General features: G+C 42.3%; 1 protein-coding gene across 1 annotated transcript in view; it reads left to right on the top strand.

Moving 5' to 3' along the window:
* The window catches only part of LOC147710239 (E3 ubiquitin-protein ligase TRIM39-like), a 164,909-nt gene that overhangs the window by 93,452 nt on the left and 44,737 nt on the right, over window positions 1–26,720 (top strand). Inside the window, exon 4 of the mRNA XM_086920911.1 lies at window positions 389–411. Coding sequence (XP_086777037.1) covers window positions 389–411 — 23 coding nt within the window. The remainder of the gene's footprint in view (window positions 1–388; window positions 412–26,720) is intronic.

Here is a 26,720-nt window from a genome sequence, read left to right as displayed (position 1 = left end):
TGGTCCTCCATGTTTACATTACACTAATAGTGAATAATAAACTATTATTCACTGTTAGTGTAATATAAAATTGGCAGAAAACTAGGATGGAGCACAACTCCCATAAGGGCGAGCTGCCTCCGTCTTCTTGGCACTGATTTTGCTACCTCTGAAGCCAGGGTCACACTCTCACAAGCAGTACCAGGGGTTACAAGGGGCAAGTCAGCAGTCGCAGCTGTGGCAATTCCTAAATGATGCCTATCCAGAGAACGTCATACAATGTGTTGAGTGACCCAATTTCTGCTATGTCAGTTGACCTCATTCAGAATATCACTTTCTGTGTTTGCCACAACTTTAACATCTCCTGTGGAAACTGGTTTCACTTTGTTATTTTTTCTCTGTTTTGCAGGCTGCCGGAAGCACTCTGACCAGGTGAGTCTGGTTTATTCTTCTCCTCTCAGTGTGTAAGAAGCAGGTCTTGCTGTTGCAGTGTGTAAATGCCACTACTGAGCTCACACAGTGTTACAAAACTTTCAGATCCTCATAAAATCACTTTGCAATCTAAAAATAAAAACGAAAGTCCTCAGAAAATACCTTTGATTCCCCTGAAAACTTGAGTCCTCGGAAAACTCCCCTGTGTCATCAAGAAACTTTCATAAATCTCTGAGTCATCAAAATACTCATTTGAGTCCTTAAATAATTGCTACAGAATTGAGCTGCTGTCCTCAGAAAACATATTTGTATCTTTAAAACATAGCTGAAGTCCTAAGAAAAGTACCCTGAACATACAGAAGACTGAAGCACATTCTGGAAACTTCCTCTCATGTTTTCCTCAATTGAGACTTCTGCAAAAACTCATTCAAAGTTTCCTAATTATGAGAACAGTCTTCAAAACATCCCTTCAGTGGCTCCAAACATCAGTGAAATTTAATTAAAGCCATATTCAGGCCTAATTTTTTTGTAAATTCCCTCCAATTTGAAGAGGTCTTGTCCAGGTCTCATAACCCTCACTGTAATCCTCAGATCTGCTCCTAGTCCTAAGGAATCTCTCTCCAGTCTGCAATGACCTCCTCCAGTCCGTGGCATCCTCTTGAGGCTTTAGAAGCCTCATTTCAACCCTCAAACCTGCCCAGTTCCCTGATCACTCATTCCAGGCACCAAATCCTTCTTATAGTCCTCCAAGACTTCCTTGTGTGTGTTATGAAGCCTCATTTCAGTTTTTAGGTCTCGGCTAAAGACGCGCGGGAGCGCGTCTCCGCCGAGATCTTATGTCACCGAGCGTGCTTCCCAGGAGACACTCCTGGCCGCGCGCAGGCGAATCTAAACTGGCACGCGCATTAGTACGAGCGCTGCGCGAGGCTCCCACACAACACACGCATACATAGAAACAGAAGCGCTCACGCACGCACATACATACAGAACCCCCCCATTCATACACACACACACACACACACACACACACACACACACGCGCGCGCACCGGCCCCCCCTCTCCCCTTTAACTTACTGTGGCAATCTGGGGGACTCCGCTCTCTGCACCGGCAGGGAGAGTTGACGCTGCGGCTCCTATCCCGGGACTCCCTCTTGGTCAAGGGAGCCCCGCAACACGCGTGCAACGTCCTGTTGTCGGCCCCGGGGCTCTCCACGCTCGCAGGAGCCCCGGGCCGCTCCACGCATTTCCTCCGCCTGCCTCCTTTTCCGGTCCGGACGCGGCTCCGCCCCCGTCACAGGCGACCTTGCCTGACTTCCGGTGCGGCCGCGGCGGAATTCCGGGGGCAGTAAGAGTTATTGTATATTTGGCTGCTAAATGAAAGCGTGTCCATCTGCCACTGACATTTCTTGCTAAGTCCAAGTGTCTTCGCTTTTGATGCTCTGAGAGTGTTCTTAATTTCTCTGAAACAGATCTCCAGCATTTGTTTTCGGTAATGAAATATGTTTGATAATTCGATACATTATTGTAAAAAGGCATATGGAGTCTATGGTTGTCATCCCCATTAGAGTTTCTGCGCAACCTACATTATTTACGTTCCCTGGACTTTAAACTGTATTATGCTGTAGAAAGATTTTCTAGTTAAGCATCTTTTTATGTGTTTTCTTTTCAATTCTTGTGTAAATTCTATGTTCGTGGTCTGTCCAAGCGCATGGGGCACGTGGTAAAGATTTCATCTAGGTGATGGTAGGGAAAGGGAGGTTTTTAGTAGAGCCTGATTTTATTGTAGATAAATATATTGTATTAGCATCTTTGCAACTGAACACATTTGCTCCTGTATATCTTTAATTGTGTAAGATCCCTAAATGAAATCTGGTCATTTACTCTTCCTCTCACAGATGTTCAGATGTTACAACTTTATCAGTTCGTGATTTTCTTTTGCACATCTTTAGTTCCCATTTACTTTAAAATACATCTTACTTTTGATAATAGTTAATTTAATTATAGTTATTCTTGGTGTAGTCTTTGGGTTATTGCAGTAATAACTCTTTGCTTTCGGTTTCCATTATTCAACAGTATTAAAAAAGAGGAGTTGAGAGGGGTGGGCAACTTGAAGATGAGGAAAAGGACAGAGGTAGTCTATTGTGAATATTTTAAATTTTCTGTTTTGTCAAAAAATATTAGGTGCTAAGTGAACACTAATGCAAAAGTAAAGTGAAGAAACATTGTGAGTGATTTCTTTTAGTGTTACTGTTACTTTTTGGATTACAATTAGTTTATCATTCCACTTCCCAAACTATTTCCTAATGAGATCCCATTATTAAAATACTGCAATGTTTGATTTATTTTTTTACTCCAAAATACTGTTTCTCTTGTTAAGTACTGTACTATTAAAGCCAACTAATAATACCAATCCAAAATAATCTCGTAGTACACTATAGTATAGCATTGGTTATAATAACGTACATGAGAAAATAAATTCATTTAAATTTACTAAAAATATGTGAATATGCCCTAAATCCAAATGTAAATTTAATTTAGCTAAAAACTATTATTATTTTAAGTGAAATTAATGTTTTCATGTAAATCAGAACCCATGCTGAACAGTTTGTTTCGGCATTACTGTTTGCATGTCATATTTTTATCTTTTTGAAGGAAATGTACTACTTTTGAGTAGAGAAGTAGTCTAAAGCGTGATTTAACACATGCTGCTCGAAATGTGAACTTGGCGTGGTACAGACAGCTTCAGTGTGTTTCCTTGTTTTCTCTGTTTTGACATTATGCACTAGTTCTAGCTGTGGAAGGAAGCTGTAGTGAGTGTAGAGTAGTGAGTGTAGAGTAGTGAGTGTAGAGTAGTGAGTGTAGAGTAGTGAGTGCAGAGTAGTGAGTGCAGAGTAGTGAGTGCAGAGTAGTGAGTGCAGAGTAGTGAGTGCAGAGTAGTGAGTGCAGAGTAGTGAGTGCAGAGTAGTGAGTGCAGAGTAGTGAGTGCAGAGTGCAGAGTAGTGAGTGCAGAGTAGTGAGTGCAGAGTGCAGAGTGCAGAGTAGTGAGTGCAGAGTGCAGAGTAGTGAGTGCAGAGTGCAGAGTGCAGAGTGCAGAGTGCAGAGTGCAGAGTGCAGAGTGCAGAGTAGTGAGTGCAGAGTAGTGAGTGCAGAGTAGTGAGTGCAGAGTAGTGAGTGCAGAGTAGTGAGTGCAGAGTAGTGAGTGCAGAGTAGTGAGTGCAGAGTGCAGAGTGCAGAGTGCAGAGTGCAGAGTAGTGAGTGCAGAGTGCAGAGTGCAGAGTAGTGAGTGCAGAGTGCAGAGTAGTGAGTGCAGAGTGCAGAGTAGTGAGTGCAGAGTAGTGAGTGCAGAGTGCAGAGTAGTGAGTGCAGAGTAGTGAGTGCAGAGTGCAGAGTAGTGAGTGCAGAGTAGTGAGTGCAGAGTGCAGAGTAGTGAGTGCAGAGTAGTGAGTGCAGAGTAGTGAGTGCAGAGTGCAGAGTAGTGAGTGCAGAGTAGTGAGTGCAGAGTAGTGAGTGCAGAGTGCAGAGTAGTGAGTGCAGAGTAGTGAGTGCAGAGTGCAGAGTAGTGAGTGCAGAGTAGTGAGTGCAGAGTGCAGAGTAGTGAGTGCAGAGTAGTGAGTGCAGAGTGCAGAGTAGTGAGTGCAGAGTAGTGAGTGCAGAGTAGTGAGTGCAGAGTAGTGAGTGCAGAGTAGTGAGTGCAGAGTAGTGAGTGCAGAGTAGTGAGTGCAGAGTAGTGAGTGCAGAGTAGTGAGTGCAGAGTAGTGAGTGCAGAGTAGTGAGTGCAGAGTAGTGAGTGCAGAGTAGTGAGTGCAGAGTAGTGAGTGCAGAGTAGTGAGTGCAGAGTGCAGAGTGCAGAGTAGTGAGTGCAGAGTGCAGAGTAGTGAGTGCAGAGTGCAGAGTGCAGAGTAGTGAGTGCAGAGTAGTGAGTGCAGAGTAGTGAGTGCAGAGTGCAGAGTAGTGAGTGCAGAGTGCAGAGTAGTGAGTGCAGAGTGCAGAGTAGTGAGTGCAGAGTAGTGAGTGCAGAGTGCAGAGTAGTGAGTGCAGAGTAGTGAGTGCAGAGTGCAGAGTAGTGAGTGCAGAGTAGTGAGTGCAGAGTGCAGAGTAGTGAGTGCAGAGTAGTGAGTGCAGAGTGCAGAGTAGTGAGTGCAGAGTAGTGAGTGCAGAGTAGTGAGTGCAGAGTAGTGAGTGCAGAGTAGTGAGTGCAGAGTAGTGAGTGCAGAGTAGTGAGTGCAGAGTAGTGAGTGCAGAGTAGTGAGTGCAGAGTAGTGAGTGCAGAGTAGTGAGTGCAGAGTGGTGAGTGCAGAGTAGTGAGTGCAGAGTGCAGAGTAGTGAGTGCAGAGTGCAGAGTAGTGAGTGCAGAGTGCAGAGTAGTGTGTGCAGAGTGCAGAGTAGTGTGTATTGGCAATGTAAATGACAATGCCATTTATTTATGATTTAAAGAAAAAAAAGAAATGTCATGAGCAATGCCAATTGCTCTACCTTTAATGATGCCGAGACCATTGCATTGCAAATGCTTGTTTTTTTTTTTAAAGGTCTTTATCATTTTTTGGTAACTACAGTTTCAAACAATAAACACCAGTGGTTAAGCGTAATCATTTGCATGCAGTATATCATTGAAAACAGGGAGTATGGTTCAGGGGCATCTGATAATTGTCACTTTTCAATTCTGAATTAAGATAATGAGACATTTAATTACAACTATTGCCCATAGTCACACCGTTGGCCGTGGTGTCTGTCAAACACATCTCCATTCATGTGTGCCATGAGGGAGGGGCTGCCTCCAGCCCTGTCAGCCACCTTCCTTCACCCTCACCTGCATAGACTTCCCCCACATCTCAGTCTCCTGTGCAGTGTCTCCATTCCTGAGGGATCCTTCCACAGGCCTCATAGCATGCAACTGACTTATACATGTGTGCTGCTTGTTTACTGGCTGGTCTTGCTAACTCATAAACAGAGCTTAATGAGAAATCGTCATTTTCAATGATGTATTCTGTTGTGTAGGTAACACTGCAATCTCCACAAAGCCTGAACGGATACACGCCTTCTGGATTACTTCACAAAATAATCCAAGATGGCGCTGGACCACCTAAAATTATTGCACATGGTTTCAACACTGATTGGAGAACTGATAATTTAAGGCTCCAGTCATTTTCACAAGGAAAATAAATGTGGAGCACCAGGGCTGAATGAGCGCAGGACCAAAGGCCACCTGGCTGTTTGGCTGTTGAGACCCGAAAAGGTGCAGGATAAAGGAGCGTGTGAGGGGTAAAAAACTGTGTACTTCTGGCCAACATCAATCTGTGAGCAAGCTTTAAAATATGGAATGTGTGTGCGTCCTAGAGATTTGAATAGTGAAGTGAGATTCCTGAGTGCAAGTGCAACTGCACAGCCGCATGGCCCACTATTCTCAGCGTAGGGATGCCTGTATTACTTGTAACTTGGAAGTGGTTTTGGCGCACAACTGGTTTACCACTTCGGAGAGGCGCGCAGTTTGTGCTGAGCTCTGGAGAATAGTCAGTGGGTATTGTTGTGTTGCATCGTGGTGCTTAAATGTAACATACTCACTGTGCATCTCACATGCTAAAACACATTTTGCAGGCTTTGAGCAGTTTTTACTTTATTGATGTCACCCCGGACTGAACAATTAAACCCATTCCAAAGGTGACCACAGACGTCTAAAATGGCCTGAACCATGGTACTGCGCATGCACATTAGCACCATCAATATTCGATTCCTCCAAAACTTTGTCAACAAACAATAACACAAGTCCAGTGTAGGCTGGCTATAGTTTCAAACAGTCTCTTGCTCGTGGTCTTTATAGCGCTGAGAGAGTGGGTTAGGATTCACCCGGAAAGGGTGCCTGTGGTCATCAGATCGCATCTAAGAGGCACCCATATTACTGTTCAGGTCCATTTCACTCACTTCTACACTGGTCCCAGCTGCCTCGGGCATCCATGGCGGTCACAATCTCTTCCAGGGACATTGGAAGGAGACATGATCAATCCATCACCATCATGTCCTACTCCTCCGTATCCAAAGCACATGCCTCTGCTTCACTGGTTGCCAGCGTGGCTGTCTCGACTGATAATCTGCAAAGTAGTTGGATCCTGGTGGATAGAATACTGAGATCCTCCTCCTGTAGCTGGTGGATCCACTATTCCAGCCTGGGCGGAGGCTGACCCCTGAAACATTGGCGCAAGAGGCTTATAGTCCGTGTAGACGGCGAATGTCTGCATTCCCAATGGATGGCGATGGCCTCCCTCTGAGATTAGCATTGTTTCATGTCTGTCAAAGCTCTGCTGGCACAGACCACCGGAGCCCACACGCCACATTCTTGTTTGTGTGAAAGTACAACCCTTAGGCAGGTGGACCGAGCATCGATGGCAGCTCTGAGTCTTTGGGAGGGCAGAACTAGGACATCATTGCTTCAGCCGATAGGGCATCTGTGGTCTGTTGAACCAATACCTACTCTCTATGACCATTGCGTAACATCTGTCTTTGTAAGCATCTGGACTAGATCGGAAAGGCTGTCAAGTTCTTTATGAACTTACCACAATATGTGACCACACCTAAGAAAATTTCACTTGTACAAAACCATTGAAATTCCCCCGTTATAGTTATTTCAGCTAACTATAACTCGTGCGGCCGCAATGCACTGGTGATGACGTCACTTATTATTACATCACATCACATCACTCATGACTTATGACATCTCAAATGGCATCACTCATGACATCCAGTGAATGTGTGTTTTTCTGAAAATTAAATGTTTTATATATGTATATCTCAAGGTCGACGGAAGAATGGATGATTTTGGGGGGGAAAATTGATTGTATAACTAAGTGTATCTTAGTGAATACATGTGTTAGTGAGTAATGTTTAAATATATCAATTTCGTTATCAGTCTCTCACTTTGTGTATAAGTGGCCGCATGGGTTGGTGAGTAGCTACATGAGTGTCTATATATTGGTTATTAGTTGGTTTTTTGAGTATCAGTATGAGTGTCTGTATGGTTCAGTGGGGGGTATTACGTAGTGCATAGATGTATGAATGAGTGACTCACTGTATGTGTTGAAGACAGCATGTGTGCAGGACTGTATGGGTGAATGAGTGTGTGTGGGTGTGTTAGTGAGTGAATGACTGTCTCAATAGTCTATGAGTAACTACATATGTTTTAAACTAGTGTATGTGAGTATTGGTGTATATAAGTGAGTATATGTGAGAGTGAGAGATTGGAAGAGTTCCTGTATGAATAATTATGTGTTTCTGTATGTGATTGTTCAAAAGCGTAAGTATGTGCACGTTTCTGTAGAAGTAAGTGTGGTGCTGTGTGTATAACTGTATATGCAAGTGAATGGATATTTGATTCTTTATTAGCATGAGTGAATATGTGTGTGAGTAACTCTATGGATGAGTTTCAGTGTGTAACAGGATATATAGGTGTATGAGTACATATGAGTGAGTACATGTATGAGTGACTATAGGACTGTTGGTGAATGAGTGGATGTGTGTGTGTAGATCTTGGAATTACTAAATAGGTGTGTTGTAAGTGGTACTGGTATGTCCATTGTTTTGAAATTGTTAGATGCTATTTTTGAGTGTGTATCAAAGGTTATATTAGGGTGAGAGGAGGTCTGCCACTCTATCACACGGATGATGTCATCAGTGATGTCACTGACCATGTCATGAATGATGTAATATGTGACATCAGCAGTGGAGTACAACTAACTATAACGGAGGAATTTCAATGGTTTTGTATGAGTGAAATGTCCAACTAACTAGAACACCCCTGAAACATGTTTTTTTCAGTGACTTTCTAAGGTTTTTTAAATGATAATTCTCAACTATAACCTGCCTGAAACCTATGTTTTTTTCAGTGTGTATATATGTATATATATGTGTGTGTGTGTGTGTGTGTGTATATATATATATATATATATATATATATATATATATATATATATGTGTGTGTGTGTGTGTATATATATATATATGTGTTATGTTATGTTATGTTAACTGCATTTATATTGCGCACAGCTGCTCCAGCGAAGGAGCGTCCTGGCGCATGGAAAAGGTGAACATAACACAACGCGGAAAAAAGGTGAGAGTCAACATAAGAAGATTAAAACAAGTAGGTTTTCACGGCCCTGCGAAATGCTAGAAGATCCTCTAAAAGGCGGATTTCCAAAGGAAGCGAATTCCAGAGAGCCGCAGCTCTCACACGGAAGGAGCGGCCGCCCATCCGGCAAAGCCTGAAACGCGGGGTAACCGCAAGGGATTGCCCTAGGGATCTGAGGGAGCGAGTCGGGACATAAGGGGATATAAGGTTATTGAGGATCTCAGGTGCCGATCCTTTTAAAATTTTAAAAGCAAGGCTGAGTACCTTAAAATGGATTCGGCTTTTCACTGGTAACCAGTGTAAGGACCTCAGAGTGTTGGACGTGGGACATGACCTCGGCAGGCCCACCACTGCTCTCGCAGCCGCGTTCTGTGTGTGTATATATATAGATAGATAGATAGATAGAAGGAAAGATAGACAGATCGATAGAAAGATTTATTTCAATGAAATCATTTCTTGATAAAACTGATTGTTTTGGCTAGGAATTTCTGTATTGTAATCATTTATGAAAAAAGATTACTTGTCCTAACCAAAAGCAGCAAGTCTGCCTATTACAATACTGTGAATTGATTGAGGGAATGCCTTAACCACAAGGAGGTAAGCCCTGTTTAACAGCTGCCAGTATGTCCTTGTTAGTATAGTGGTCAGTATCCCCGACTGTCACACGGGAGACCAGGGTTCAGTTCCCCGACAGGGAGGCAAGCCCTTTTATTCATACAAATAAATAAAATTATGAACTTCATTTTCTAACAATTTAAAATAGATCTGTCATTATCCTTACCTATTACGATTGAGAAAAAAGTTTGAATTCAGTGATGGCCAAAATGCTTACAGATGTGTTAACTGAAACTCCGAATATGCTCTGAATATTTCAATCTGCACAGGCGAACCATCAAAAACAATCTCCATCTACAATCTCTTGGAAAATGCAATGAAGCAGTGGTGAATCTTAGGCTGCTGCTCAACTCGATGGGCTAGATTTATAAGTAGAGTGACTGCTTTTGGTTAGTAGTGACCCTTGGTGGCTAATAGTTATAAGCGGCAAATGGTAAAGTGAGCTGATTATTTATTTATTTATTTATTTATTTATTTATTTATTTTTTATATATATATATATATATATATATAATATATATTCACTGAAAAAAACATAGGTTTCAGGCAGGTTATAGTTCGGAATTATGATTTAAAAAACCTTCAATATTCCCTATAAAAACCATAGGTTTCAGGGGTGTTATAGTTAGCTGGACATTTCACTCATACAAAACCATTGAAATTCCTCTGTTCTAGTTAGTTGTACGAACTGTAACTCTCGCGCCCGTAATCCACTGGTGATGATGCCACATATTACATCATTCATGACATGGTCAGTGACATCACTGATGGCATCACTGATGACTGTGGTTTGGTTTGTTATTTAAATATGTATTATATATTTAGAAATCTGCATTTAAGAATCAGTGGATATATACCCATCATGAGGGATGATTTAGCAGCAGTGTGATTGACTGTTTACTTGACTAATTTATAGTGTCTCCCTAAATATATTGGATAGTGACTAAACTGTATGAATATCCGTATTACTTTGTCAGATGTTGTGTAAACTGCTGCACCAGTTAGTTACTAGCTATGTGAAAGTCTATATTAGTTATTAATTAGTTAACTGACTATTTGTATGGGAGAGTGAATGTGTGTGTAGTTCGGTGGGTGATCTGTGACTGCCCGAAGGTATGTGAATAGTTAATTCAGTAAGTATGTGACGTTAAGACTACGTGTTATAATAGTTGTTTGGGTGAGTGAATATCTTTATGGGTGTGGTGATGAGCAAACATATTTCTCAATGGTACATGTCCAACAAAGTAGAAAAAATAAAAGGCAGTGTATGTGACCGTTGTATATAAATAAGTATACATAAGACTCATTGATTGCATGAGTGACTGTATACATAACTGTATACTTGTAATAGTGATTTCATGAAACACTAAGTATGGGTTATTATCTATATGAATAAATGAAGTGCTATTTGTATAAGTGTGTAGATGAGTAAATGTAAGTATGATGCTTTGTTTGCAAAAGTGAATAGGATGAGTGCATAACTGAATAGGATGTGTGCTGGTGTGTAATGTCAATATAGGTGTATAAGTATATTTGATAGTATTCTATTGATCATTGACAGCATGTATGAGTTAATCTATAGGTAATTGTTTAGAGGTGTGTGTAGATCTAGCGATCACTGAGTGGGTTTTTAGATACTTGTATTGCTGTGTCAATGGATTCAAATATGGTACTCTGTATTTTACAGTGAGTGATGAAAGGTTATACTAGTGTATGATGAGGTGTATCAGATTGTCACGTGGATGATGTCATCAGTGATGTCATTTGAGATGTCATCAGTGATGTCAGTCAGTCAAAGATACTTTATTCGGTTCATAACAAAAACCATAAAAGTATACTAAACATTTTAAGTCAAAACCAAAGTTATTAACAACAACAAAAACAGTAAAAATACAATACAAAAGTGCAAACTGAAAATGTATACAGTACCTATTATCATTTCATTTAAAAACATCCTTTAAAACCAAGTAAACGTTAAAAAGGAATATCCTCAGCCACAATTCATTTCATCAGAATCATCACATTAACTAATCCCATTTAATTTTCTTCTTTAATCTTACAGCCACAATAAGGAAATTGGCAATATTAAAAATCTCCCATACATTAGAAAGTAGCTGCAAGTAATGGAGGGCTGGTTTAACTTGCATAAAACCGTTATCTTTTAAAAGAGGGATAATAAAACGCTTACGAATAGAAAGAAAGTGCTCACAAAAGAAGATAACGTGCATTGTGTCTTTAGTGGAGAAGCCATCACAAGAGCAAATCCCCAAATCTTCCTCCCTTTTCCACACCGATGATCCAGCAAGGAAGAGATGAAATTGATTCAACCTGAATCTAGTTAATAAAAAATGATGGTTAGAATTATTTACAATATTCAGTTATGGTTCAGTAGCACATGATGTTTTTAACAATTGGTGAGCCCTTACAGTCGGTTTAACCAGCTCTCTTTCCTCTCTGGCCAAGCAAGCCATTAACTTGTAGGAGTCCTTAACCCACTTGGTGTCCCCTTTCACCAACTTATCAGGCGAGTTAAACAGTTCTGGTCGTCCCAATTTAACAGATAACTTATGGACATAACTCAGACAGGGGAAACGGTAACCAAAATAAAGTGCTAGGCAATCTCTGAGGATCTCCTGATTCAGTTCTAGCTCAGGGTTTAGCCAGATAGAGATCCATTTTATAAGTGGGGCGATGGCTATGCGATCTTCCAAAAAAACGACTCCACACTCCTGGTGGACAATATAACCAGATGTGGATTGAGGAACAGATAAAATAGTTTTCAAGAACGTATCCTCCGCCACTTGAACGGCCTTCACATTCTTGAAACCCCAGAGGTCTGCCCCGTACATTGCAAGGGAAACACATTTAGCATCATATATCTTTAATAGTGCTTGAAATGGTTTAACACCCAATTTGCGTGCAAAGCCCAAAACAGCTAAGATGGATCTAGCCAATACATTTTGTTTAGCTATTATTTGGGGAGACCATGTGCCCTTGTCATAAAAAATAACGCCTAGGTATGGAAAAGTAGATACCCTAGACAGCACATTCCCTTCACAATGCAAGGTTTTTACCCCTTTCACTTTAGTGCCAACCATCATGACGTGTGATTTAGAGAAGTTGACACTGAGGTCTATAGATTTCATAAAAGCAGAAAACTAATTTAAAAGGCTTTGCAACCCTACCGCTGTACGTGCTAAAAGGGCGGCATCGTCCGCATACAACAATGCCGGAATTAATTGTTTGCCTACCCTCTGTATATCCTTGCAAGCCACGGACAAAACAGAACCTAAATCCTTAATGTACAGGGTAAAGAGCAGGGGAGCCAAAATGCACCCCTGCCTAACACCATTAACAATGCAAATCTTCCCTGTACAGTTCCCCCTGCGATCATATCTCACTGTGGCAGAGAAGTCCCTATGCAGGTCAGCAAGGAAGTACACAATGTTTTTGTCCACGCCCAATTGAAGGAGCATCACCCATAATTTGGACCTATTCACACGATCAAAGGCCGAGGAAAGGTCCATAAAAGCGAAGTATAGGGAGCCCTTTTTGGCGATTGTGTACTTTCCAATTAGTAGTTGTAGGTTGAGACTTTGATCGATTGTGCCCCGACCTTTCCTAAAACCAAATTGCAGGCCCGAGAGGGTATTAGTTTCTGCCAACCACCCTGTAAGCTTGCTTAAAACCACCCGACCCAGCACCTTAACAGCAGAATCAATAAGGGAAATGGGTCGGTAACAACTGGGGTTCCCTCTATTTCCCTTTTTAAAAATAGGTACTATTACCGATTCAAACCAAGTACCCGGCAATCCTGATTTGCACATCTTATTAAAAACATTACACAGAACCTTTGACCATGACCTGACATCCGATTTAAAAAGGTCGGCTGGGACACCATCTGGTCCGGGAGCCTTATTACATGTCATCTGACTGATGGCCTCTGCCACCTCTAACTCAGTGACCGATAAGGTATAAGAGTCATGCATGGGTAAGGATTTAACCACCCCTCCCGGGTCTGCTCCTTCATATACTGATTTAAAATGGCAGCACCAAACTTGTTCCTGGATACCACAATCTAATTGGCTATTACAGGAATCTTGAAAAAAAGGTTTATTGACCACTGCCCAAAATTTTGAGCTATTTTTAAGAACATCAATAGATGTTGGCTCATCCCATGCCTCGCCTCTGATTCTCATCTTCTATTCTCCAGGGCTACTTTATAGTCTTTCCTTAGTGCTGGCACAATAGACTTATCCACCGGATTTTGTTTCAGAGCCACCAACAATTTCCGATGAGCTAACGAGCAGTTATGATCAAACCACCCCTCCCCGGCTATATCTTGCGCCCTACCCGGCCGTTTAAGATCACTAGCAACCTGTGAACAGATTTTGATGTAAGCCTCTAAAACCTCCTTGTCCCCTGCGTGTTCGTTCATGCAGATGCCCATTTCGGCTCCAACCTTAGTTAATAGGTTGGTATGAAAATCCTCAGGTACTACTCGACACCACCTAATTCTGCGGGCCTGATCTGTGGGCCGGATATCTAGTTTAACTATCTTCCTGTTACATATATCAGATTTCTTGACCACATCCACCATGGTCAAAACCACCGGATTGTGGTCACTGAATGTGGACCAAAATGCAGTATATCCACATACCTTAACGCCCAAAAAGGAACTAATGAAAATGTAATCAATAGTTGATGATGTGCTATTCCCTTTAAAAGTAGGTGATGTCATCAGTGATGTCACTGACCATGTCATGAATTATGTAATATGTGACATCATCACCAGTGGATTGCGGGTGCGAGAGTTACAGTTAGTACAACTAACTATAACGGAGGAATTTCAATGGTTTTGTCTGAGTGAAATGTCCAGCTAACTATAACAGCCCTGAAACTATGGTTTTTTCAGTGAATTTCAAAGTTTTTTTTATGATAATTCCTAATTATTAAGTTTATTAAGCATATCTGTTTTTTAATCATCCCGTTCTTAACGTAGTAGAAACTGCAAATATTTCCACTCTTCAATGTATTCCTTTCTCCAAGAAAATCGCTACAAACCAGAACCACAACTAACGTTATTAATGTAGAAACTAGGTGTTCTCGTAGAAAAAAAACAAAAAAAACACCACTTCCCATACTTTCAACAACAAACCAAATCTACAATGCTACCTAAAAAGACAGGCGATAGTTCAACTAACAAATTAATATCAACGTTTAACTAGTGTAAGGACGTAGACTATGTACTGTGTAAATTACATCCAACTCACACCCATATCTAAAGACAAATATGTAATGGAGGTACTAATCGTACACTTCCAACACCCAACAAAATCGCAACATCTAGTGCCACTACAACCACCCCTACTGACCCCTTCCCCTCAACTACGTCAGAGGCAGCGAAATAGAGTACAACGGACCTTCCCAAAATAATGTCCCCCCAGCAGCACACCAGCTCAATGTTCAGAGATGTGGCAATCGGCTATGTATTAGGGAAGGAATTCGCACATCAACAATAATGTACACAATGCTAACACTACCGATGACCTGCTATACAAAACTCACTATACAAACCAAAAACTTTTCTGTGTAAATATTCTTTTAATACGTGTAATGTACTGCACAGTGGACGCAACCATATTATCTCAGAGTCTGGAGAATATCTCGGTCATGTAGCTGTGTTCTCTCCCCCCCACCCCTGAAGCGAAGTGGGCTGGTCCAACCTGCGCAACTGCAGCGTAAGAGTATAAATAATTAGCCTACGCCTTGGGCGTGGTTCACTTCTGCAAAGAGAAAAGACTCCGCCACAGCGAAGGTCTTCACCCTGCCACGTGGCTGCCGCCATGACCAAGTGACTCCTCGATACTGGCCCATTGCGAACTCTGCGCCACAGCACCGCAGACTTATGGCAGTATCGACTACAGCCTTCGATCTACACTGCGGACAGCAGGGTTCACAACTTGAATTCAGCTTTGGATCTACACTACGGACAGCATTGAAGTTAGCCTTGATTTATGTAAGGCTGAGACAATTGTGCTCTATCTCCTGAGACTTGGTTAAAATAAGTGACAAAAATTCTTCGTCGATATCTGTGCTTACTACTGCCTTCGATCTACAGTGATTGCAGACAGCAGGGTTCACAACTTGAATTCAGCTTTGGATCTACACTACGGACAGCATGAAATTCAGCCTTGATTTATTTAAGACCGAGACAATTGTACTCTAAGTCGTCGGATTTTCTTAAAGGATGCGACAAAAAACATTCCTCAATGTCTGTACTGACTACTGCCTTTGATCTACACTGCGGTCAGCAGAGTTTACAACTTGATACCAGTTTCGCATCAGCCCTACAGACAACTCTATTTATTTAAGGTAGAGACAATTGTACTCTGTCCTCAGATTTTGTTAAAGTATGTGACAAAAAGCATTCCTCTGTGTTTGTGTCGTCTACTGCCTTCGATCTACACTGCGGACAGCAGGGTTCACAACTTTAATTTAGCTTTGCATCTACACTACGGACAGTAGGGATTTCAGCCTTGATTTATTTAATGCAGAGACAATTGTACTATATGTGTTCGGATTTTGTTAAAATAAGTGACAAAAATCATTCGTCGATATCTGTGCTGACTACTGCCTTCCATCTACAGTGCGGACAGCATAGTTCACAACTTGAATTCAGCTTTCGATCTACACTACGAACAGCATGAAATTCAGCCTTGATTTATTTAAGGCAGAGATAATTGTACTCTATGTCACGCTCATTGCCAAATGGACTACTAACTCAGTGCACCATAAGTCATCGCCACGTGACCGTATTGAGTCAGATGTCTTATTTGGAAGAAAACCTATCATAGTTTTTGGAGATCTACTGCAACATACTCCCGTAAAAGGACAACAAGTATTTATTAGAGAACTTGATTTTAAAGACTTTGCTACCAGTGCGTCCTTCTCGGACCACGCATCATCGCAGGCTCCACAGAACCTTGTTGTTTCAGGTGCCACTAACTCAGTGCACCACTTATCATCAGTGGCTGCTCACACGCTAAATTACCAATACTGTGCAGCTCTACTCAACGCCACATGGCCGTGGGCTCTTGCTAACCGCTGCCTCCTGCCTACACTGCGGTCATGAGAGCTCACAATTAAATAGACTGATTCATTATTTGCAGAGTAAAATACCAAAATAAGTATAACATCTATCAAACCCTATACAATATCCCTTTAGTATGCTTCCTTCAAAAACTTCTTTTATATCAGTTGTAGCTTTAGTTGAATAATAAAAGTTGTGCTGCAAGTGCAAAGGCACACTCAATGGTACTCTACACTGCGGACAGCATAGGTCACAATTTGAACTGTAATGTCCCTGAAACATACATATTTTGACAATATATTCCATACATGTTTCATCTTTTATTTCAGTTGTGATTACAGATGATGCAGTCCAGCCTAAAATCTGCACTGCGGACAGCAGGGTTTAAAACTTGAATGCAGCTTTGCATCTACACTACAGACAGTATGGAATTCAGCCTTGATTTACTTAATGCAGAGACAATTATACTGTATGTATTCAGATTTTGTTAAAATAAGTGAAAAAAAAGCATTCTTCTATAACTGTGCTGACTACTGCCTTCGATGTACACTGCGAACAGTTGGGTTCACAACTTGAATTCAGCTTTAGATCTACACTACATACAGCATTGAATTCAGCCTTAATTTATTTAAGGCAGAGACAAAAAATACTCCTGTGGCACTGCAAGTATGCACAAGCACCTTTAATCCCTGCATCCTGTGAACTATGCTTACAAAGAATGTAGAAGACTGCGCCAAAATGTACCTCCACCACCGGCAATACCAAGTACCTCTGGGGCATCACCTTCAACATCGCCACCAGACATACGTCCCCATTTTGAGAAAGTTAGAATGCACTGCGTGAAGTGCAATCGTTTAATTTGTTATAGGGAGCAATCAGTAGACCTAGTTTGCAGAGCAATTGATAACCATCAATGGTAGTTTTTTTTTCCCCCCTCAAAGTTCATGCAGTTCATTATGCAACAGGCAATGCTTTGAGTGCAGCCCGTTCAGACCTCGCATCATCGCAGGGTGAGCACACACTAAGCACCAGACGTACCACTAACTCAGTACACCATAAATAATCGCCACATGGCCTTATTAAGGCAAAAATCATTAGTCAAAAGACATTCTTACCAGTGCGGTCTCCCTGAACCACGCAACATCGCAGGCTCCACACAAACCGCCCCTACCTCAGTGCACCACAACTCATGAACCCTTTACGATAGAATCGTCTGTGTAGTATTTCACATATAGTGCTCCTACCTTTGTACAGCAGAAGTCATAAACCGTTTACGATTGAATATCTGTGTATGATATCAGGATTACTATTCTACTTGTTACCAACAGCAACGTAATAAAATGGAGTCGAGCACACGTGCCCGTACCCACTTTAACTATCTATCTGTGTCTGTGTATTTATTATGTTTGCAAAATGCTGGTCCTGCGCCCTACCACACAATACTGTGCCATAAATAGCGTATGCAACCGTCTTACCTCTGCCAGTAACAAAAAATTAGATTATATAACTTGCTCTCGCTCATTCTACAAATACGAACGTACAAAGTGGATCATTAGAATACTGCAAACAAAGTGTATAGTAAATTTAGAAATGTGTGCTATTGCTAGTTTTTTTGGTTGTTTTTTTTATAGCATATTTATATAGCGCGAAGTCGACCCAAAACTATATCAGCAATTTACATGAGCACTGTATTTACAGTACATTTTCAGGCACGCGTAGATTACGTCATTTCTCTACAGTAACAGGATGTGGACGCGACTCCGAGCCTCGAACACTGACTTCCAGCACCAAGTTCGACAGTATACCCGATTGACCATATATATATGTATGTATGTATGTATGTATGTATGTATATGTATTAGCTGTCCTTCATGTGCCAAAAACTGCATCCAAAAGCTTTCATATCCCTGTTATGCTACAGCTACAGCATTTCACTGAATTTACAACAAACATTCATATCATCTTTTATGTTTGCAACTATGGATGAATATAGGGTCAGTGATACAGCAAAACACACAAGATGATGGACGGAATTATGCACAATGGCAAAACATTCACCCCCAGTCACTGATCTGGGTTTAGTCCATCGTTATTTTGCTCACCAAGACACCCCAGTTCAGACAAGGCCATATGCAAATCAGTCTTGACCCTGTGCCTCATGGGAACAGTCTAGCCCGAACTGCCAAGCCATGTCTTCCCTGGCCCGGAATCAAGCATCTTAGGACCGGTTTCTGGCTATCAGCCGTCTTCAGCCAGGATAGCTTGACTCAGTGGCTAAGTGAGCACGGGACCCACGTCTGGGCATACCCTTCCCACATAGGGTGAACAGCAAAACACACAAGATGATGGACGGAATGTTGCACAGTGGCAATAGTGATACCCCGTACCTTCAATGTTGGCCATGTTGTGGGACTTTACAGACATAATGTCACGTTTGCGTTTAAGATCCGGGTGAAGGCAGCACTACAACACAGACACCCATTTCAGTTGATTTCTCATATAGCTCACTACGGAACCACACCCATAGCTCTGGAGTCATCGTTCACAGCCTCGCGCAGCACTGGCATACGTCAGTCTAACCCACTCCGCTTACGCTTCCAGGAAAACACAACAATGCTACATGGCCCAGATTTTCATTGTAGTGATTTCTTAGTTCCAGGTCTAGTTGTCAGAATAGCACACACACACTCCCTCATGGCTGGTATACATCCACACCACACCCATCCAGCACATGCATCACAACACCTGTGACCCTACCAATAAAAAAAGACGTGCTCTATGCCATTTTAGAGTTTCTCCCATCGCAAGCGCTGTGATGGCCCTTCCTGATGGTTCGGACGACGCATGTAGGCCCGAACTACCGAACAGGGGGCCCACCACCGCGTGCCTGGCCTCTTTGGTCACTGAGTTAGTGGTACCGCAAGGACTGAGCGGGTGAGGAACCTGCCATGAAGATGGGTGCATAAGTATGTCCTGTGCCATAGCGATAGCAAGACTCAGCAACAAATGTGAGACTTATTGGTGGCAGAGCGGGACTGCATGATGTAGAACATGCCCTGCCCGCGAAAAGGTGAGCAGTGAGGCCTGGGTGCGCAGCGGAGGTAGTCGATGGGGTGCAGCAGACTGGATACAAAAAGGCGACGCAGAGATTTAGGCGTACGCAGTCCTATATACCGTATCTTATTGCATTTGCATTTTTTTTTACCTATAGCAGGAAAGTTTTTATAGTCGGTCAAAAGTCCGTTGCTCGTGATGATGAAACCACGTGTATTCACTGCGCACCACTTGTTTTCTATAACCGGATGGAAAACATTGCTACTATACTAATTCTTCATAAATCGAAGCCTATTAAATATGTTGGAACTGTACAAATAGTTGTATTTTTAATGTGAGAGGGAAGGTGTGTGAAAGGGCGATGTTATTCTACTCCACATTAAGATAGTGGCAATTACCAATCATAACATCTTTCTTTTACCATCTTTTAGATGTGGAGCTTTAGGGTGCAGTACGTCCCGGCACGTGGTGGAAGACACACCGGTGACAGAAAGGTGAGCTGCGAATATTCTTTTCAGTCACTCTCTCACTTCCTCTTTCCTTTGATAAACAAATGACGCACAATCTTCCTTTTTATCAAACCGGTTGTGTTTCACAAATTGGCATTCCCCCATCCCTCTCCCCCAACACCTCCAAAGCTCATCGTTTGAGGATTCTGCGATGATGCGTGGCCATCGTAGCAATGCATAAGATGGCTGCTTCGACGTGTGGTAGACCCTCTTTGAATCACGCCAATGGCACAAGGTGAGCAAAGAAGCTTGTTGGAGAAGCAACGAGAAGTCACCTGTTGGTGGGGAGAGTGGATACTGTGTAGCAACTTGAGTGCGTAGGAATGTACAATCACCTCCTGGCAGTGGGAGTGAATAGGTTACAACAGTTTGGGTCCGCAGGAAAGGGCACTCTCCCCCGGACACTGGGAGTCAATGGGGTGCAACAGTCTGTGTACGCAGTAATGAGAACTCATCGTTATGCAGTGGAAGTGCATGGGTATAGTACTCTGGGAGAAAAAGAGCGCACAGACAACTCCTTGCAGTGGAAGTTGATGTAATATAGTATTCTGAGTGTCCAAAGGCATAACGCAGAAATATACGTGTGCAGTTCTATGTACTCTGCTATAACTAACCCTATATTATCTTTCAGTTCACTAAACTTGTGGGGTCACTATGAACCGGCACATGCTTGGACACACACCAGAGGCAAAAAGGTGAGCTGCGAAGATTTTCTCCAGTATCAACAATACCTCTCCTGCTCCATCTATTACTTTCTTTCTCTCACACTTTCAATGTTTTTTCTCTCTCTCCCCCACATTATTTCTCTTTCTCTTTTCAAGTTATGAACTCTGCTGTCCACTCTGCAGACAAATAAATCAAGGCTGAATTTAATACAGTCTGCAGTATAGAAGCGAAGTATACTTCAAGTTGTGAGCTCTGCTGAAAACAGTGTTTCCAAAAGGTAAGCAGAGCGGCCTAGATGCACAATGCCTCCAATTAAACGCGTTGCAAATAAACGATATTGTCCTGCATAATGACGTGATCTCTCACCGAATTCGGTCTCATCTCTGAATCATTTTAAAGACCTGTTGGACCATACTATAATCTAACCCAGCAGGCACTTCCCTACAGACACCTCTTCAGCGCTGGCCTATGAGAGGGGTGGGATGTATCAGGCACACTACACATGTGAGAATAAGCAATATTGCCAAGTGTTATGTTAATTTGTGATCTTTGACCTTAATCAGTCACATCTCTGTCTCATTTAAAATACCATCTATACCATAAGATAGGCCTAAACCTAAGACCACCGCTGCCCTACAGACTCCTGTTGAGGGTGATTCTACGGGAGGGGTGTGCTGCACTACCCTGAGTATGCATGTGAGAAAAAAAGATCTTGCCTTTCGTAATAATGTAATCTCTCACCTCATTCAATCACATCAATCTAATTTTAAGGACTTATGTTTCATTTTTGTTTTGCAGGTTACCTACGCTACTACCACTGCAGTCCATCTTACGTTTTATTTATTCTACTGTTATTAAAGTTACGTTTTTATTTATTTCTGTTTCAATAAAAGTTATATTTATTTATTTTGGTTTTAATAAAAGTTAATTTAAAAAAAAACTGAGTGTACATGTGTTCTTTTTCTGACATTTCACTATTATTTAGTGTGATAATCATATGCTTAGAGAAGATTTAAAAATAAAAAGTAGAAATTATGTTTATAACTAAAAGTATAATACTAACGCTAACTCTTTACCAGCTCTTTACCAGAGTCTGTAGCTGCGATTAACAGTTCCTATGGAACATTTTAAAAAGTCCAGAACACTTGCTGTCTGGATTAGCAACATTGTGTGGTGAACTTGTGACCTGTGGGTTCAGTTAAGTGTTCCATGAACTGTTACTATGGTAACAGGCAGTAAGCAGTTTGGGGGTAGGGTTGAAAGGTACTGGCTGTCCAGAAACCGTTATATTTACCCAGGATCCTCTACATGACAGAGGGGAAAAGAAAATTGAGTAGACAGAACACTATGTACATTACGAACAAAAGAAGTACACAACTCTTCGAAATAACCTCAAGAGAGGGCTCGAGGAATAGCCACTGACGTTACAAAACCCCATGTACAATTTGCCTACTATACTCCACAATGGGCAATTCTTTATCGATCACAATCAGACACTGTTGCTTCACGATTCACAGTGTGCACTTCACTAAATATTTTGTGCCTATTTAAATGGGAGACGGGATAGTCGACATTCCAAAACTTAGGGGCATATTTACAAGGACTGCGTTAAAATTATCGCTGCTTTAACGGCAGCAAACTACAGCTAAAACGGCGATAATGGACTTCAAAATCCTTTGAAGTCTTACCAGAAGATTTTTTCAACACTGCTGTTTCCTATGGCAGGGTGAGAACCGAGGCTCCCGCCCTGCCATAGCATACTTGGTTTGCATTTAGAAAGAGAGAACACGAAAACCTACTCTCTCTCTTTTAAAATGCAAAGCAAAATGCTTTTCCCCACGGGGAGCTGCATATTAGCAGGTCCCCGTGTGGAAAAGTAATGGTGGCTTCCGAAAGACGCACGGAGCGGACTGGCACCGTAGGGACATTGGGCCTCCACCCACAGTCCCCAGCATTGAATATACGCCCATGAGATGGAATCCCGAGGAAGAGTAAAAATTAGTAGGAGGTAATATTTTTTTACGGTAAAATTAGGAGTCTGTAATGGGCATATTTACAAGAACAGCGTTAAAATGTTCTGGTGTAAACCTGGGCTTCTATTGGAATTCACACAAATTCTCAAAAGCCTATTAAGCCCACTATGGCCGCTTTAACAGCACTTTCCTAACGCTAAATCAACTATAATTTTAACACTGTCCTTGTAAATATGCCCCCAATATTGTGAGAAATACAGCGAAAATTCATGTTCGCAAGTGAAAAGCTTGTTAATATAAGACTGTAGACTTAACATATCAATCCACCTCGCATATTAAACATGCTTAAGTCCACTTCAGAACAGATGTTAGGATCTGACATAAACCGCAATTACCAAGAGTTTTGCTATCGGTCCTCAAATCCAGGGCCGCCTTGTAAATACAAAGCTGTTGTCATACCTCCCTCTTCCATGTTATATTGTCATAGGAACACCTACCTTGCCCCTAGGAACGCCTACATTGCAACTCATTCGAGGTGCGAGGCGAGCCGTTAGCAAACCGGTTGTTAACATGCATTTTAGCATCGCCTAGTAAATAGGGCGATATAATTTTCACTGCATTTTTGGCTTTTTAAAAAAAAATTGTGGCGAAATGGCACTTGTTAATATGCCCTCAAGTTTTCTATGGCAGAGCGGGAACCTCGACTCCCGCCCTGCCATAGCCAACAGCAGTGTCCCGGGGGTAGGCACCCCAAGACTCATCAAGAGCTGCTCCTGTGGGGTGGTGTTCCTCAAGGCTTTCGACTGCTCCAGAATAGAGACCACGCGGCCCCCCTCCCAAAATATAAGAAGACCCGTAGGCTGGTAATCCCCGTGTCTTAGACGGAACTTTGAGCTCCCTCACCCATTTATTTTTTAGCACCGAGGAATGGTGGTCCCCCGGGCTACAGGACCCCTCTGAACCCCCATCAAATTTAATATTTTAGACCCCTGGATTCGGACCTCCCAGGTAGCGAATTTTTAAACAATCACAGGAACCCGCGCTTCGTTTTTATCTTTTTTACGGCGAATCCATGCACCCAGTGCACATTTCTCAGTTTTTTCAAAAAAAGAAGACATTTTATTTTGGGGCCCTAGAGGTCCTTGTAGGACCCCCTAAGCAGGTCTAGAGGGTCAAAATATTTCTACCCTGACCTCTTATACGTTTTGAACACTTGTTCCACTAATTTCTACATGCTTGCTCCTACCGAGGCACAAAATGGCTGCCAACACTTCCTGGTTTCGAATGTTGACAACTACTTGACCGCCAATTAGCATTCAGTGCGTGATCGGGACCGCTCGCTTAGGGTGCGCTCAGGATGCGCGGATCCACCGAGGCCATAGATATATATGTACTTTTTAATTGTGATTTTCTCATGAACTACTTAGCGGATTTACACCATTTAAGCAAAAGGCACAAGTCTGAACTAAGGACTACCTCTTTGCCAAATTTGGTGTAATTCCGTTCAGCAGTTCGGGCTGTAGCCGCGATGAACGGTTCCTATGGAAAATTGCAAGGGGAAAACACGTTTTGGGACCCCCCCCCTTTTTTCTCAGCCCCGGCTTCACGAATCACCCCAAGACTTTCAAGATCGGAGCAGACCGGAGCGCCTCACTAGTTTTGAAAAGTTTGCGAAGATACGTCAACCGGCGCCAAAGTTATTCTAAATAGAATGTTGCAGATTTCCTATGGAAAATAGGTCCTAACTACAACTACCTACTGGCGACGCTGATGTGCGGTGCCTCACTTGTAGGGCATCACCACCCCCTTTTGTACCGCTTTGTTCGCCATAAGTTGACAGGGTATGCTCAGACGTGAGTCCCTTGCTCACTTTGCCACTGGATTCAAGCAAGCCGGGCTGAAGACGGCTGAAATGCCAGAAACCGGTCCTCGGCAGCTTGTTTCCGGTCCAGGGAAGGCATGGCTTGGCAGTTCGGGCTGGACTGTTCCCATGAGGCACAGGGTCAGACTGATTTGCATATGGCCATGTCTGAACTGGGGTGGCAGAGTGGGCTAAAGAACGGTGATGGATTAAACCCAGATCTGTTGACTGGGTGTGAGTGTTTGATTGGTTCAGACGCTCTGTCCATCATCACCCCCTTTTGTATCACTTGTAGGGCAGCGTCAAATGGAATATGTAGCGGCCTGGGTCGCGAGGCGCCCGGCCATGGAAGAGCAGCTCCTGCACGCCATCAAGATTACAGAGGCGTCAAATGGAACAGCGTGACCGTTCTCAAGGTTAACACTGGCCAGGACATCGTCATCTACACTGTCCGCTAACCTACTATAGGTTTTTAAGATTGGAAGCATGGAGGCATACTACTTCAGTTTGCAACTACGACGACCAGAATGCTGCATGACCACGCCCACTTGGGCGAGAACTCATTACAAAAGCGCTACAAACATGGCGCAAAATCATGCAGCCTTCTATCCGACAGAATCCAGTGACCAAGGGCTGAGGCAGCCCGAAACACGTATGGACCCTTGACTGTAGCTGCTTTGAGATGCTGTTGTCCCTTTGCCACCCGCGTGAAATAAAAGGTTGTGAAACGCTGATGTGTGGCGCCTTACTTGTAGGGCAGCATCAAATGGAAGATATATATACTTGAAGTAAAGTGAATAAAGTCACGTGACCTGACCCTATTAAAAGCAGGCCAGAACACACCTGAGTGCTTATTACTTCCATCTGTGAACAAGGCTAGGATGCCGAAAAGTCGGAATATGGAAGCAGGCGCTGCCAGTCTTTGGAAATAAAAACCTCTGTTGCAGTATTGGTCCTCTCTACTTGTGTGTTTACTGTGGTGAAATGATAGGCTGCACCGTGCCTATCGTTTTGGGATATCCTGTAACACGTTGATTTATGCCTGCTTGCTTTACAAAATTTATGCCGTAAGGTGTAAAACAAAAAGCACAACAGAAAAGACAAACGCGAGTTCGTCCCGTCTTTCTCCCAGTCGGGAGATGTGGTCTTGGATGGATATATATATATAATATATATATATATATATATATATCTATCTATCCATCTCAAAGCTCCCTTGGTTTACACCTACTTCGTGCACTCAAAGGAACAGGTGCTTTCGCGGGCGGTGCCTCCCGCAGTAAATAGAAGCTCAGACTCGCCTCGTATTTTTCGAAGAAAAGAAAAAGCACTCACAGGAGCGGGTTCAAAGTTTATTTCCAAACCCACAGCTGTGGGTTTGGAAATAAACTTTGAACCCGCTCCTGAGAGTGCTTTCTCTTTTCTTCGAAAAATACGAGGCGAGTCTGAGCTTCTATCTATATATATATATATATATATATATGTAATCTCTTTCTGATTTCGTGCAGGGCGTCCAGTATATTTGCTTGTGTCTTATCTCATATTTGCTGCTTGTTTATTAATCAGTATTATTCATGTATTTAGGTTATTATTGCTTGCATATAAACATATATATCTCTTTGTGTATTTGAATGTTGTGCATTTGGTATCTGGGAAAGCCTTTCTGTTAGAGAGCATTGTGTAAAATAAAACCCCAAACCTCATTCTAAGAGAGAGAGCCCCTGCATTTTGTAAAATAAAACCCTTTTCTAAAGTTGCTGTTAGTTTTGTGTTAAAGGCTTTGCTGCACCGGGTGTTGACCCATCGTGTGAGAGCTGTATTATCTGATAGACTGAAGCAAGACATCTAAAATTACAATCATTACAATACGACATGTAAAAGTAAACCTACGTCCTACTTTTTTAATACAATTCACCCTGCCTTTATAAGTATTAAGAAGGAAGGTTTTGGCACGGCAAAAGGTTTATTATTCCAAGTCAAAATGTTAGTTTAAAACTGCAGTGGCAGACCGGTGACTAGGCTACTTTAGTGGATGGCATAACTGGTGCTGCTGCCCACTAGTAGCATTTAATTTACAGGTCCTCACTTCAGGTAGCACCATTTACTAGGGTCTTATAAGTAAATTAAATGTACCAATCCGGTGTAAACCAATGTTACCATATTTTTAAGGGAGAATCAGTGAGAGCTGGGAGGCTCTGACTGCACATCCATGGAAATAAAATCCCAATGGATTGCATCCCACTTTTTACCCATTAAAGTTAATCCGATGGATCCATTTTAAGTGTAACCTATCCCCAGCCTGGTATTGAGTAAATGGCTCTGGATGCACATCCTCATGCACACAGTGTGCACTGTGGTTCCATTCCACACATTTCTTTTTATTTTTTATAGTCCTTACCCCATCCAAAGTTCTTGAGTAGTGAT

This window comes from Lissotriton vulgaris, chromosome 5 (assembly GCF_964263255.1).
Source record: "Lissotriton vulgaris chromosome 5, aLisVul1.2, whole genome shotgun sequence".
Taxonomy (NCBI): Eukaryota; Metazoa; Chordata; class Amphibia; order Caudata; family Salamandridae; genus Lissotriton; species Lissotriton vulgaris.
Note: the sequence above shows the minus strand (reverse complement) of the source record. Positions and strands in the feature narration are given on the sequence as shown.